This window comes from Etheostoma cragini, chromosome 17, assembly GCF_013103735.1.
Source record: "Etheostoma cragini isolate CJK2018 chromosome 17, CSU_Ecrag_1.0, whole genome shotgun sequence".
NCBI classification, from domain to species: Eukaryota; Metazoa; Chordata; class Actinopteri; order Perciformes; family Percidae; genus Etheostoma; species Etheostoma cragini.
In genome coordinates, this window is record NC_048423.1 from 15556856 (window position 1) to 15572533 (window position 15678).

At 40.3% G+C, this 15678-nt stretch overlaps 2 protein-coding genes across 8 annotated transcripts in view; one reads left to right on the forward strand and one right to left on the reverse strand.

The window, feature by feature from the left end:
- Nucleotides 1–1684, forward strand: part of mrpl14 (mitochondrial ribosomal protein L14) — a 3195-nt gene extending 1511 nt beyond the window's left edge. For all 6 annotated transcript variants that reach the window (XM_034897554.1, XM_034897552.1, XM_034897549.1 and 3 more), the window contains exon 3: nt 1000–1684. In XM_034897554.1, coding sequence (XP_034753445.1) covers nt 1000–1366 — 367 coding nt within the window. In that variant the 3' untranslated portion in view covers nt 1367–1684. The remainder of the gene's footprint in view (nt 1–999) is intronic.
- Nucleotide 1685: 1 nt separating this feature from the next.
- On the reverse strand, nt 1686–11574 carry capn1a (calpain 1, (mu/I) large subunit a). Of its 2 annotated transcripts, XM_034897483.1 has the most exons (23): nt 11361–11572; nt 10184–10188; nt 9048–9294; nt 8441–8510; nt 8227–8345; nt 8002–8135; nt 7710–7878; nt 7474–7557; nt 7294–7379; nt 7076–7150; nt 6663–6823; nt 5181–5350; nt 5046–5057; nt 4252–4463; nt 4123–4162; nt 3951–4016; nt 3730–3787; nt 3476–3540; nt 3267–3335; nt 3094–3172; nt 2894–3007; nt 2719–2777; nt 1686–2636 (listed from the first exon to the last, which is right to left on the reverse strand). In XM_034897483.1, exons 3-23 carry the CDS (start codon nt 9291–9293, stop codon nt 2610–2612), a joined length of 2115 nt encoding a protein of 704 aa, XP_034753374.1. In that variant the 5' UTR covers nt 9294; nt 10184–10188; nt 11361–11572; the 3' UTR covers nt 1686–2609. The 2 variants fall into 2 exon arrangements, with proteins under 2 accessions (XP_034753374.1, XP_034753375.1); XM_034897484.1 differs by lacking the exon at nt 10184–10188 and having other exon boundaries at nt 11361–11574.
- Between the last annotated feature and the right edge of the window lie 4104 nt (nt 11575–15678).

The window sequence follows — 15678 nt, forward strand, 5'->3', positions numbered from 1 at the left end:
GACTCTGGGACCTTGATTTCCAAAAAGAAATGTAAAATTTACTTTCATCAGAGAACATAACATTGGACCACTCAGTGGCAGTCCAGTCCTTTTTTATCTTTAGCCCAGGCTAGACGCTTCTGACGCAGTCTCTCGTTCAAGAGTTGCTTGACACAAGGAATGCGACAGCTGAAGCCCATGTCTCGCATACGTCTGTGTGGTGGTTCTTGAAGCTCTGAGTCCACTCTTTGGGAATCTCCCCCACATTTTTGAGTCAGGTTTTGTTTCACAATCCTCTCCAGGGTGCGGTTATCCCTCTTGCTTGCACACTTTTTTCTACCACATCTTTTCCTTCCCTTCACCTCTCTATTAATGTGCTAGGAAACAGCTCTGAACAGCCAGCCTCTTAGCAATGACCTTGTGTGTCTTGCCTTCCTAGTGCAACGTGTCAATGGTCGTCTTTTGGACAGCTGTCAAGTCAACAGTCTTCCCCATGATAATGTAGACTACAGAATTAGACTGAGAGACCATTTAAAGGCCTTTGCAGGTGTTTTGAGTTAATTAGCTGATTAGTGTGGCACCAGGTGTCTTCAATATTGAACCTTGTCACATTGTAATTTTCTGAAATACTGTATTTGGGTTTTTTATTAGTTGTCAGTTATGAAACTCACAATTGAAAGAAATGAACATTTGAAATCTACCACTCTGTGTGATGAATGAATATAATATACAAATTTCACTTTTTTAATGGAATTAATGACCTAAATCAACTTTTTCATGATATTCTAATTATATGACCAGCACCTGTAATACCTTATAACACACACTGTTTGCTGCTTATAGAGCAGCTTAAGCATTTGTCTCCATATATTACATGATCTCCAAAAACAGTCTCTAATGTTAAGCTTGTGGATCAGTTTTGGGCTTTAAACTTTGTCTCGTAGAAAAGTTAATTTCTTGCATGACTGCTGACTTAGGGCCGGCTGTAATCATCAACCAGTTTACTTTTTGTCTTGTCAGTGTATCTGCTGTTGCAGCGGCCATTCAAAAGATGACACGAGTGCGTGTAGTGGACAACAGCTCTCTTGGAAACACACCATACCACCGACCCCCAAGGGTGATCCACGTCTACACCAAGAATGGTGTAGGGAAAGTTGGTGACAAAGTGTTGCTTGCCATCAAAGGACAGAAGAAGAAAGCGCTCATCGTTGGACACAAGATGCCTGGAGAACGCATGAGTCCGCGCTTTGATTCGAACAATGTTGTTCTGATTGAGGACAATGGAAACCCCACAGGAACAAGGATTAAGGTCCCTATCCCCGCACATCTGCGTAAAGTAGAGGGAGATTACGCTAAAGTCCTAGCAATTGCTAGTTCATTTGTTTAATAAGGGCATTCTGTACTGTGATTTTTGAGATATGCAGTATATTGTACATCTGCTTGGACATATGCTTGTATGTGTTCTTGCTTTCAGTAAACTTTAAAAAGGAACATACACAGTTATTGTCTCTGTATTGGAATTCTGTTCATGTAAAAGACTCATCCTTTGTCAACATGTTTGGCATCCTGAAGAGGCCTGTCTGTGCTTACAATAAACATAACTTCTGGCTTTAAAGCATAGAATAGGAGCTTTTTGGGTAGTTTAAGCAACCAAATGTGGGTCAAACTCATGTTATTATGAACACAATGAATAAACAGAAAGCATAAACCGTTAAGGAAATATTTATAGAAGGCACAACATACACATTTACAACACAACACATGACTGGCATAATTTAATAGCTGTTTATAACATGGTGTCATGTATAAGGCATTTAGTATTGTGATCCCTGTAAATGTTGAGTGGTCTAAAATACAGTATTTCTCACTAATGTGAGGCAACTTCAGCTTCCTTAAACCAAAATCTGTGTGCAAAATAAAAAATGATCAAGTAGAACTAAACAAAGGTCAGCTGCTTAACTTCAACTAAATATAAATATTTGTATAATAAAACAGGCTAAACTTCAGTTTCAAATGCCAAAATACACATTGACATTAGATCCGGTCTGTGCTGCCATCTACAGGTTTAAGAATGAAACTACCAAATTAACACTGAGGTGATCATCAAAATGGAAACAAGTGCAGAAGGATTAAGGCAAACTATAAGACCGCTTAAAGCGTTACACTACCGGACATCTTCAGATGTCTTCTGCTATGTTTTGTGTTCTTTAGCGAACCAGCCTTTAGAGAGATTTTGAAATAAGACCAGTGAACTTAGTCTTAGTATATCAGTTGACAATCATATAGACAGCAAAACGAAAATGTAGCAATCAACATACAATGCACATTGCTGCGAGTTTTTTTTTTTTTTTTTGTCATGCACAAACTCATGCTGTTTTTACAGAGATGACAGATCTAAGTGGCACAGTGAATGCTGTAGGTTTGCATAGTTGCTAAAATTCGGCCGCGAGACTCTTGGCTTTTTTTGGACTTTTGGTTTCCCGTTAGACGGCTATTTTACTACTTTACGTACATTGAGGTGGGGTGCGTTAAATGATCAACAGGTCGCTAAGGTGTTGGGGCCTTTAGTTCTCCAGGTTCATGGCAATCTGCAGGCAAGCACTTAGCTCTCCAAGCTCCTCCCGTACTCTTCAACCACACATTGTCAGGTAAAGCCACTAGCAAAATGAGAAATAAGGTTAGAGGAACAGAAAAGACTTGATGAAACGTCTTGAGATTTTCTTGGTAAACAGAACTCACCTCGTTGATATTCATCTCAGCCACTCCTGATCCCTCCTTGTCGAACTGCTGGAAAGACCCTGGTAACGTTTTCATAATTTGTCAATGGTGTTGTAATTCTCACTGCATTAATACGTCATAGTCTGCAAACATACAGTATACATTTAGAACAACATCTAGTAACAATAATACTCACTAAACATGGCTTCAAGCTTGACCAAGCAGCAGATGAAGTTGTCAAAGTCAATCATCTCGTTCTCTGCATACCGGGCTACCAGAATCTGGTTCAAGCTGTTATTCAGTTTAAAACCTACACAGGAAGATAGGGTTACACTTCTCATCTCTGAGCGTGTGTACAGTAAACAATTGTAGAAAGGATCGACAAGACCCTAATACCTGCCGCCTCCACGGCAAGACGCATCTCATACGAGCTCATGGCCCCTGACTTGTCAAGGTCAAAATCCCTAAAAATGACCTGGGAGACGGAGGCACAAATGTAAACAGAAATACAGAGAATCTAAATGTAAAAACTGCCCCTTTGCATTGTTATTGATTATAATCATTCTCACCAGCCACTTTCGGATCTTGTTCCAGAGGATCTGGAACTCCACCAGCCCTAAACGGGCACTACCATCTTTCTGGTAAACACAGCGTCAAGGGTTGGAACTACACACAAACATTGGCCTGCTACATGCATGATTTTTTAAGTTTGTTTCTGATCAAAATCAATGTAATTAAGTCCCAAGATCCATTCTTGCCTGAGAACTCATGAGGATACATCCATCAGGTTGATCATGGTCCTGCATGATTCCACACTGAAGCCATCGGTCTTCAGATCTTTGTCTGAAAAAGCAAAAAATAAATAAAAATAACACATCTGGTCAACGAAGGCACAGTTGCACAGAGGCTTGTTAGAGATCCAATCCAGGACATGGATGGTGTACAGTGGAATGTAATACATTAGTGAGAGATGCATTACCAATATGTTAACGTTCTGGTAGCTATGAATTGTTAAAAATAAACAAAACTCACGGCGGGAGAGGACTCGGTTTAGAATGGTCCGAAGCTCCTGAATAGAAATCTCCATGTCCTGAAAACAGAAAATGCAAGTCTTTAATTGAAGAATAACAACTTGTATTTACCATAATAAAGGGTGATACAATTTTGGATGTAAGATATTATCTAAAATACCTCTAAAAATACAAATTCAACCAATGATGCTACACAGTGAAACAGTTTTTTTCAGATTTTACCTCTCCTGCTAGCTGGGCGAACATGGACTTAAAAGAGTCGTCGATGTCTTCTTCAGTTATTTCATCCTGTAGGAAACCACAAATATAGACGCATTGGTTTATAATCAGGGTCCTACTTATTTTTCCTTCATACAGTATAGTATCTAACTTTTTTTGTCGCGCTGATACGTACATCATCTCCTAAATCGGCAGAGATTTCATCATCCAGTTCTCTGCAATGGACAAAAACATATTAGCGTGAGGTTTGAATTCATACACATTATAAATGCATAAGTGGAAATCACATGCAAAAGACACATACTCTGTTTCTGATTGCTTCTCAGTGAAGACTCTCAGGACAAAGTCAGCCTCCTTACTGGGTTCAAAGGTGGAGGGGACGACGAGGTACTCTCCGGGGGGGAGACGGAGCCGTGTGCTCACCTCTCGCAGGTTGATGAAGGTCTCAGAGCGAGCGCACGATGAATGTTTCAAAAAGAAATCTTTCTTCAAATGGACATTCTGGCAGCCTCTGAACTAAGGAAACAATACATGGGTTGAGACGCATTTGCATGTTTTTAGGTCAATTTAATTGAAATCATATACTGTATACCTTACATTACTGCCAAGCATTTTACAAAGCATAAAAGTTAATTTGCTTAATTTCTAACTGTATTTATTGAAAACTAACTTTTCTATAGATGGAAATTACAAAGTTAGAAACAATTGTGTTTTTTTGTGGTTGTTTGAGGCCGTTTGTGGTTTCTAAATATATATAAAAAATAAAATTTAAAAAAATTGATCCCAAAAAAATGCTTGAAAAAGGTCATCCATTATTTTATTGTCAGATTTACAATTTGATTTTGATGATGCAGTTAAATATTGTGGACTGAATATCTCAATCAAGTGTGTGATTTTCATGAAATGAATGTAATTAACACATGTGCAGAGACCAATGGCTACTTGGTAAAACGTTTTTTTAAACTAACATGATCAGCAGTACTGTAAAATATACATAGTTCATAGTAAACAAACTAAAATCTGACAAATCACCAGTATAGTTATTATCTATAATACTTTGGTTGAATAGACAGTGGTAGTAATTGATGCTTAGCCTACCTCTTCTGGAATCTGCATGAAAGAAGATAAGGGGGAAACAACAATGAGCTGAGGTAAACATAAAAACAAATAAATATGCAATGTAACTGTGAGAAGGCCAAAGGGGCAATACTGATTTTACATCTCTGTTTTCACCTCATAAAGAGCAAAGCCAATGGTGTGCATGTCCTGACCATGGCGCCGATACCTGCGGCGGTCCTTCTGCATGAGAGCTACTAAAAAACTGCACGCCACCTCATCGTCCTCCGGGTCATCATCCTCCTCCAGCAACGTGATCTTGTACTGGGGGTTGATCCAAAACGTGTCTACACAAACAGTGCATTTGCATTAGCTTGTTTCATAGTTTATGTCTTATCTATGTCCCTTCATCAGGGTTTCTACAGGTTTTTAGCAAGTCAAATTAAACTTTTTTAAGACCTTTTTAAGACCATTATGGGACTGGTGTCTAGATTGGCTGCGATACAAGTTGGATGTTGGGCTTATTTGTAATCGTCATGCAGCAAATTTTATTTGGACTAGCAACAGAAAGAACTACAACACCACAGAATAATAAAAATACATTCTAAAGTGCTGCTGGAACAACCAAAGAGCATTAGAGGTAGCGCTGCATTGAATTAGGAAAATAAAGACCTGTTTAAAATTATTTAAGACCTAGAACACAATACGTGAGCAAATTTAAAGTGCTCATATTGTGCTTTTTAGATTTTTCCCTTTCCTTCATTGTGTTATATATCTATTTTGTGCATGTTATAAATCTACAAAGTGGAAAAGCCCAAGGTCCACCCCAAAGGGAATTACAATCTCCAACAGAAAACCCTGTTCACAAACTGCTCCAAACTAGTCTGACTGTCACCAGACCAAGCCAAGCCCAATAGATTTGAGATTGAGCATTGGTCTGGGGAGTCTGCAAATAGTTCAAGTGACTCTATACACAATGGGATAGTCCTTCAGCCCATCAGACCAACCATCCGGGTGACGTAGAAGCGACAGAGGGATCAACGGGTTGCTGTGTGTCGGTGTTCGCCGCTATGTTGAATCTAAACAAGAAGCTGCTTGGACGCTTCTCTATCGTCATCGTGTTAAACCCACCAATAGGTGAGCAAGTTTGTGATTGGTTCCCGCAACATTGGGAACTGAAGCAGGAGAATTAAACGTGCAGGTTTCCAGACCGAGCTCCAGGGTGAAAATCAACTCCCCGGCCGAGTGGGCGGGGTTTACCCAGTCTAGCTCCAAACAGCTCTATTGTAGTCCAGCCTTTACTTCCGTGACAAACTTTGTAACACATGTTATAATACTCGCCTAGATGCTAACTCCCAACATGTGCGACTCCCAACAAAGATGGAATAGAAGTATGATGCCTCACTCGGTAGCTAAAACGGAGAGCTCAACACACAGGCTGAAAAGAGGAGCTGCAGCAATGTGCAGTTCTTTTGAAAATTAAACTATGAAAACCTGTTCCTAAACACAATTATGAACCTGAAAATTAGCATAATATGAGCACTATGAGCACATTTTTGATTTTGAAATCTTAAGACTTTTTATGACCCTGCGGAAACCCTGGTTTATAGACTCTAATGAATGAAAAGCATCCAGTGTGACCATCCGGTTGGGACTCACTGGGATGGTTCCTACAGCCTCCAGCGGTGCTGCCTCTCCTCCACGCGCCGTAGAACTTCATGGTGTTCCAATGGCCAAGGCTGTCTTCACTTAGAGCATCAGGAGTCAAGTTACAGATCTCTAGCCGAGAAAACTGCCTCTTGAATTCACTGAATGACATCCTGGGAGATTCAAATTAAGTTTTTGGTCAGAAACATGAATGAAACTTTTAGAAAAGAATAGTTTGGGGAAATTAGTTCATTGGACTTCTTGCCGAGAGTTAGATAAGAATATAAACACCACTCTGCAATCAATCTTCACATGTAACCCTCTGCAAGAAAGTAAATAAGCGTAGGCCTATTTTACAAAATGTCAAACTAGTCTTTTAAAATACCTAAAGTACATAAAATGCCTTTCAATTCAGCTATTCTTACCAAAACTCCCCGTCTTCCATCTGAAGATGCAAGTCTTCTCGTTCAGAAGGGTCAACCTCATCCCATTCGGGGGAACTATACCCAACAAGACAAGGAGCCCGGAATAAACATTTGTTAAGAGACATTAAATCTCATGAAGGAAGACATTAACCACACAAAACTAGGGATGGAAAGAGGTTAAGTACACAGGGACATTTATTGTGCTCTAGAACGCTCACCTATCACTCCAGGCACCAGTCCACTCCACCTGACCCCATGGGTTCCGTATTCGGATAAGGCGTTCCATGTTGCCGCGGAAATCAACCTACATACCATACGGAGTGAGGGGAAACGTAGGACCATTAATATTATTCATAACGGTAACCAATTAAAAACAACAGAGTTACATATGGACAGACCTCCTTCAATCCAGTGACTGAGTAGGCGTGGCCCTTCACAAGCTTCTTGAATGTAACAGCCTCCATGTCGAAGGCACTGGTGATCTGTATCAATATGAAAACACAATTACTGCATCGGAGTAGTAATAGTCCGGCACAGAAATAAATAGAAGCGCTTTTAATTTTATTGGCTTTCTCAAGATTGCGCAACATTGATCTGCGTGTCTTGGTGGCGTGCCAGCATGCTGAGCACTTACATCGATAGAGCAACCCAGCAGAGAGCCTCTCTCCAGGGCTTTGGCAATTATCCTGTGGAGATCTTTGGGAGCCTTGCGGAGCTCGTACATCTCAGACACACCACCTGTGAAGTCCTCAAAGCCTTCAGTGGTGCTCCCTCCGGACAGAGCCTCATAAGAGCCATTCAACCTGACACCACGTTAGAAAAACCACACATGCCATCAGCAGCAGCATTTCAGAATGGGATTTACAATTTCCTGCAAAATACACTCTGAATAATTAAACAACTGCGCCAGCTGTTTCAAAACCTACTTGGCATATGCTTTCTCCAGGAGAGCACTCCAAAATTCATTACCCTCAGCAGAATGGACAAACATGATCTCCCCACCTTTGACAGGCACTCTGTCATCTATCACGACATCTACCCAATCACCAAACTGCCAGAACTGCAACACAAAGCAATGATCAAAAACACCATCAATCTGTGTTGCTTGCCTTGCACTTGATAGGAAGTGCAAAAAGAGGTACTTAGGATACCTGAAAGTGGAAGATTCCAGCATAGTCATCCTGGAAGGACTGCCCGTGAGGGACAACCCGATGAAGAAGCCTCTCATTCAGGGTGAGAGAGGCGATGGCTGCCAAGAGCCAGCAGTCACCTACAAGCGAGAAGACGCATTTAGCAACATCTAAATCAAATAATGGCTATTTTTACAGGACATATTCAACATTAACAATAACAACAAGGGCTCACCCAGCGCTCCCTGACAGATGTCCGTTCTGGTGGCACCCCCAACAATGAATTGAGGGTCATCCGTCAGTTCCTGTGGAGAAATGAAATGTCCGAGTGAAGATTTAAATCAATCAGAGTCTCTGAATTCAGACTCAGCGACACATTTTACAATCTATTTTTAAAAAGACAACACGTCTTTCAAACCATTGCTAATCTTTGCATCTACGCGTCAACTTCCTGTGTTTTCATGGAGCACTGTAAACAAATGTCAGAGCGAGGGAGTGGTCAGAGAATGCCACGCGATGCCAACAGCTGCAGTGGTCAGAGACGTTCCTGTCTCTACTTGTCCTATTCTGTCTTAGTTTGCAGACACTAAACAACACAGTGTCATATAATATGTTTGTTTACATGGGCTCTTGCCAGTCATCACCTGCAAGAGTCAAAACCACATGCTGGTTGAGAAATAATACATGAGTGTGGCATTTCCACTTAATGTCCAGCTTCAGGTCTTTAGTGTGTCTTAAATACATCTTTTCATCTGTATCTGGATGTTTAATAAGTATGTTATCTTGTGTTCTACTTTACATATTAAATATATCAGTTTTATGCATTATTAGAACCCACTCACCGTAGGCCTCTTCCACTCCACATCCCTAGTTTTGGAGGAATAGGGGGCGAGCTCCTTGAAGCCCAGGGATGGAGGCTCAGCGGGGAAACAGGGGTCTTCAAACAAGCAGCCGGACTCCAAACATTCCTGCTTCAGGGCCTCGTAGTCCTGGTTGGAGAAGTGCAAAGCATGCTCGTTCGAGCCCATGCCTTCTGCTCGCAGCCTGTTAGCTTGTATGGTTGCAGATATCCCTCCAGTTGGATACATACTGGTGTGAGATAAAAATATGGCGCTGTCTGGGTTGGCACAAGCACAGTACGGTCTATAAATAGCAGTAAGCTAATCGGCAGTACACTCCAACCTAAGGGATACAGCACAGTAATCAGGTGTGGGTACTTAGAAAATAATAATGTTTATACTAGTGATGAAAATGGTTTCTTTTGCTGATTGGACTCAATCTGCCTTACACTAATTAGCCTGATCCCAAGTTTGACCCCATATGGAATCTACACTATGCTACACAAGTAACATAAAGCTGAATACTTTCAAAATTACACAAACAAACAAAAAGCAAAGGCCATTGAGGAAACTGAGGTCAGGTCCTTGGTATTTTATTTACTCATTTATTGAATTTGTAGGGAGGGGATTTTACATTCTACAATTCGATTCATTATTTTAGACTCAATATGTGTGAGGACTACGATGTAATGAACAAATTAAGGATTCAGCATTGTTATCATAGAATGTTGTTCCCGACAGTGTGGAGAAGACTTTCATGACCATGTTGGGAAATAAAAAATATAATTAAGCAGTTTATTATGTAAATGAGATGTACAAATTCCAAGTAACTAAACAGATTTAGGGACCTTATTTTAGGTCAACCTGACTGAGAGTGGAGGGGCTGCGTTGGTGGGACTTGCGACCTCAGTATTTCTAATGTCCTGGCTACGGCCCTGCTAAAGGCAAATCCTGCAAAACGTGATAGCCATGTAAAATCAAAGCTAATATGCTGCTATGAAAACTTCAGTTAAAAAGCCAACAGAAAGTTAAGCACCGCAGAGAAAATAACAGAAAATATTAACAGAGGAATGTGAGACAAGATACCCCCTTAAACACAGCAAACCCAGGAATAACAAAGTAATGTGGAAATGCGATACCTTGACTGTAGGCAGACCAAGAGGGAGAATGAGACAAAAAAAGAGAGAGAAAGGTAATTCACTAAAGTTTACGCAGTGGTAAAAAGAATCATTTTGATTGAGCTGTGTGGCAGAAGCTTGTGCAGCCCTAATGGACATTGGTGTTTACCACTCAGCGGGGATCTTTTTCTTCTCTCTGAATGCACTTGCTTTTCTATGGCAGTTCCACGGCTTGCATTCAAGTCTCCAGGGAGAACTAATAGCTTTGTGAGGAAATCAGTAGTTAAAAAGAACCAAATACATCCAGAAGCAGGATGTTAGATCTGTTATACTCTTCTGCTCCACTGGAAGGGAATACTAATGAGCTCAGTTCAGTAAACAGTCCATTGAAAATAACAAGGGCTAACTTGGATGGTGCTACAGTCGCGAGACCGGGATATCTATGAGGAGGGGGAAATTAATGAGCTGAGTTTCTAGAATGAATTAGAATGAAAAAAAATGGTTGCTTTGTCAGATAAAATACTGCAGGCACATTGTTTGTTTGGCCAGCCACCCCAACCCCGAGGCCCCTCATGCCCTTAGAGTCTGCAGGAATGTCCATCTGCTCTGTAACAACTAGAAAGAGACTACTGCTGGCTACTGACTAAAAAGACATCTCTATATGTTCCCCCAACGGGCAGAGAAAAGCTGACCCATGCATTCCTGTATTGATGATGTCATCCATTGGACTTTAACCTCAGCAATGCCAAACACCAACCAACAGCATATCTATCAAAACACTGGGGTCCCATCTACTGAAAACAAAACAGAGTAGTTCTTCACATATGTTGGCTGCTTTCTGATTCCACGGGCCAGTTACTTTCAACTCAGACATGTAATTAATGCAGGCTCAGATTGTTTACAGCACCTGTTCAGAACAAGTAGGCCTGTCTTTTGTACGCGCTCCGGCCTGCAGCAGCCCGCTTCTAACATTTCTGACAATATCTTCAACAACACATCAAGTACACTCAATTTACACTGGATGTCTTTGCTGAATTAAATCTATGGGCCTGAATATGACAGCTGTAACTGTGTTGTGGACCGTTATTAATGCTACAACAACGTGCAGTATATATTAAATCAAACAAACCGCACGGTGGCCTAAACAAGTCAGGTAACGTTAATCTGGATAGGAAGCAAACAAGACGATTACACTCACCACCGCTTTTCAGGCAATTTAGGGCTCCTTTAGAATAGGTCGGGGAGTGATAATCGGATGAATGTGTGAAAGGGGGGCTGTGGTAGCTGCTGCACATACTGCAGGAAACACCCGCCCCCAAGGAGGAGGGGCCGCTGCTCACACTCACACCCACAACCACCACCACACCCGGGCCAAGTGTAGCACACTCTGCTGCCGCTAGAGGTGCTACTGAAGATGTAATACCATAGACCGTTAACATTAAATAAAGAGTCTATAATACCAAGGGGGTAAGCGTCTTCTCTCTAAGTAATTATTTCTTACATAGACAACTTCTTTTTAATTGTATGCACATATTGTATTCCCCAACGAGAGTATTGTATGTTGTTGCCTTTCTTAATACAAAAAAAAAGCTCCTTTGGCGCCATTTTAATGCTACGAAGCCATCACCCGTCGTTTGCATTCTATTGACTGCCATTCATTTTGACGTCACTTAATAAGTTAATAACTTTACATCTGAAGCGTTTAAAGACTCAATTTTTCCATTGTTAATTTCTAAAGAAACACGACAATGTATGAAAGGCTTTATTACCTTGTATCTCACGTTAAGGCTTCGTAGCAGGCTTTTTTTGTAAAAAAGCTAAAGATTGTGTCATAACCAAGCGACCTGCTGTCGCATAGTTAGTAGACAAATCACTGTATTGTCAGGAGAAGCTCGCAGACAGTTTTGACTTACATTAACTGTTTAGGTTTAATTACTAATGTTAACTAGCATTTTAGTTAGCAATAATTAGCTTGTGCCTATGTTATCTCCTAATATATACCTACACTCTCCGTCTCTTCAAGATTGGGAATGATTGAGATTTCTCTCGGCACAGCTACCAGAAATTTAGTTCTTTTTTTTTTTATTCAAACTTTATTGAAGAATTTGAACATACAGTAGGAAAGAAAATCTTCTGTATATCTTAACAGTCTACGTTCTAAAAGAGCCAGGGGGTTACTAAAGGAAAAGAAAAACAAACAAAACAAGCAGAACTAATATTTTGTAAAGCTTGCAGAGGTCATATGCTCTAACAGCTTTTTTGTTTGTACAGGTAGAAATGGAAACAATGTATTGTTTAATATTGGCAGCCAGTTCAAAAAAGCTGGCTTCCTTTTTTTAAACTTCGATTTATGTAAATAAAATTTAGTTCAAATAATAATAAAATTTATCGTGTAATATAATACAGAATAAAGCTTTCTATCATGTTGAGTGAATCCAAACAATACATTTTCCCAATGTTATATAAAATGAGGGTAAATATGAACAGCAATAAACATTATAAAGCCGACATTTTAGAACAAAGTCAGTTTATTTTTAGACTCAGTATGTGTAAGGCCAACAATATAATGAATAAATAAAAGGATTTTGCATTTCGCCAAGAATGTTGTTCCCGACAGTGTGGAGATTACTTTCATGACCTTTATGTTGGGAAATACTTTTTTTTTTTATTAAGCAGTTCACTGAGTAACTGGGATGTAAAAAGTCCATTTAACTGAACAGATTTTGTGCCCTGGTTTTAGTTCAACTTTTGTGACACCCCATTTACACGTACATGGTCATTTGGAAAAACTGAGAAATAGACTCTGAAAAGGATTATTTCTAGAGAGATTGTGGAAAACTTTGTATATTTGCGTGTAAACTGTGAAAAATTGAGTTTTAGGCAGCCAATGTCACAGAATGATCTCGGCTCCACCTTTGTTCAGAAGAGAAAATATCCCGCACGCAGAAAGAAGGATGGACCCAGGGTACACAACACAGGTACGTAAAAAGCTAAAGTTTACTTAGCAAGCTTAATAAACATACAGCAGCTGTGTCCAAATCGGCAGGCAAAGGGGAATCCAAAAATACAGGCAATGGCCAAAAACCAGGGTAACAATAAGAACTCAGAATAACAGGACACAGGAGAAACCTGCTCACAGCTGAACACAGGGAAGCAGACAATGTCACACTGCTGTGACTAAATACACAAGATGGGAGAGAATGACACACAGGTGCAACACATTAGGGCGGGGACAGGTAATCACAATGGCAGGAAAATACACAACAGGAAGTACATCAAGACAACACTAGGGGGAACCATAGATTGTATATATATACTATATAGGCCTACTGTATGTATAGATATTAATATATATAAAATCTATGGAGGGAACAGAAACCCTTCAAAATAAAACAGGAAATGGTAAAACAACCAGAAAATGTGAATCTAATTCAAAACAGTAACTTGACACAGGGATGGGACATTACAGAAAGAAGAAGTGAACATGAGGTTCTCACCTACAGGCTTGGCATGCTCTTGACGGCACATATAGCCGGGTTTGTGTGATCGAACACTTTTCTGAACTGAATGGTGGGCACAATGTTATTTTTGAAAACGGAGAGGGTGAAATGTCTTTTTATGAAAATAGCCAGCCACGTGTAAACGTACTTTGAGAGTGGTAGGGCGGCGTTGGCGGGACTCCTAGACACGGCCCTGCAAAAGGCAAATCCTGCAAATAGTAATTGACATGTACCAAAAGTTAAAGGTATAGTAAGTGATGTTTATCCAATACACATTCTGTCAAATTCAGCACCGGCTGTGTAAATAGAAAACAAACAGAAAGGAGTGCACAAGCCACAAAGCACTGTTTCAGCCAATCGGCAACAGGCGACAACAGTTGGTACTAGAGGGGAAGGAATAATAACAGACAATAGGGGTGAAGGGGGAGGCAGCATGTGAATGTACAGGCCAGCCAGTCTGTCAGTGAATCTGGGGGGTGGAGTTTTTATTTATTTGGCAGTTGAGTTCAAACATCAACAATCTTGGCGCAGAATCGCTTACTGCGATACCCCCCCCCCCCCCCCCCCCCCCCCCCCCCCCCCCCCCCCATGTTGAACCCAAAGTTAAACCCTTGATCCCAGCAGAGAAAAAACAGAAATATGAACAGAGTTAAAGAGTTAAATTACAGAGAAACGTGAGACGCACAGGAATAACAAAAGAACGTAGAAATGTGACACCATGTCTGCAGGCAGACCCAGAGACAAAAAGAGAGAAAAGTAATTCACTCAAATTTAGGTAGCGGTAAAAAAAAAACTTAGATTGCACTATAGTTTATACTTACATGGATTAAAAAAAGTTACGGTATGTCCTTTTTGTGTGTCTCATGAAAAGAGGAGGGGTATGGATATTATTGGCACTCATTTGTCATGTCAATGTTCACAAACAAGACTGTGTACACACAGCATTTAGTGGTGCATGACCCACCCTTCTTTCAGCTTACCACAATAAAGTTAGCAAGCTTTGAGGTCAGTGTGGATAACCTCAGAATTGTTATGTAGTAGGACACTCAATATGTCCGATAGGTGTGGACGTTTAACACTTGGAAATAAGGCTCATGTGTGGTAGGCTACAGACACTTCTATATCAGCTCTAAAATGAAGAAGTAGAAAAAAGAAAAATCCATATAATTTGAAACCAAAGAATATTTCTGCAGAATGCTGTTGGTTACATTGTTGTGTTCTATTTATCTTTCTTTCCTTTGGGCAGCTAATCTAAAAAAGGGTGTGTCCCCTACCTATTCACTATCTTCTATGTACATTATTATTGTGCGCTACTTCTTAAGTTTACACATGAATCAACTTTTTATAAAACAAACAGTATTCACCAACTGAAACAGCAGCCTGTCTCCGGATAACTGAAGAAATGTTTGATAAAGGATTGGCATGAAGGATGTAAATATAGAATAAGGATATAAGATGGTATAAGATCATAATGCATACACTCTAAAGCAGACTGGACCTGGCAGACATACCCCAGGCTGTGTGATGCATCCCATTCTTATTCTTGCTCAATTTAACACTTGATTTCATGCTTTTAAGCTTCTCTTTCACAATGCTTAGGTGTATGCACTGTATTTAATCCCTTTCAATAACTCTTCTTTTTTATCACTTTATATTTTATCATGTCACAGAATGTCTGATAATTACACTTCATACCAGTTTGAATTAAGATAAGTATTTGTTTCCTCTATTTCTGTGTGCATCCATCAGGAAGTAGGAGATAATTACAACAATACATTGGCCACCCCCACCAGCCCTCCACACACACACACACACACACACACACTCACACACAAACACACAGTAACACACACAAAATGAGGCAATGACGGTAGTGGTTCAAGTTGCCCCTAGGCGTGTCTTTGTTTGTATTTCAGCTGTGGCCACAGCTATCTCATTGTAGATTTGTTTAGGGTTGCTGTTGTCTGTTTTGCTCAACTCACCTGTCCATTGGAGGCCCCGCCCTGTCTGCGATCC

Coding starts and splice junctions, on each gene's coding strand:
- capn1a (XM_034897484.1), bottom strand. CDS start 9,293: ATGTATCCAACTGGAGGGATATCTGCAACCATACAAGCTAACAGGCTG. Junction 4,163..4,251: donor GAGAAGCAATCAGAAACAGA/GTATGTGTCTTT, acceptor TGTCCATTGCAG/AGAACTGGATGATGAAATCT. Junction 3,336..3,475: donor CCATGATCAACCTGATGGAT/GTATCCTCATGA, acceptor TGTGTTTACCAG/AAAGATGGTAGTGCCCGTTT.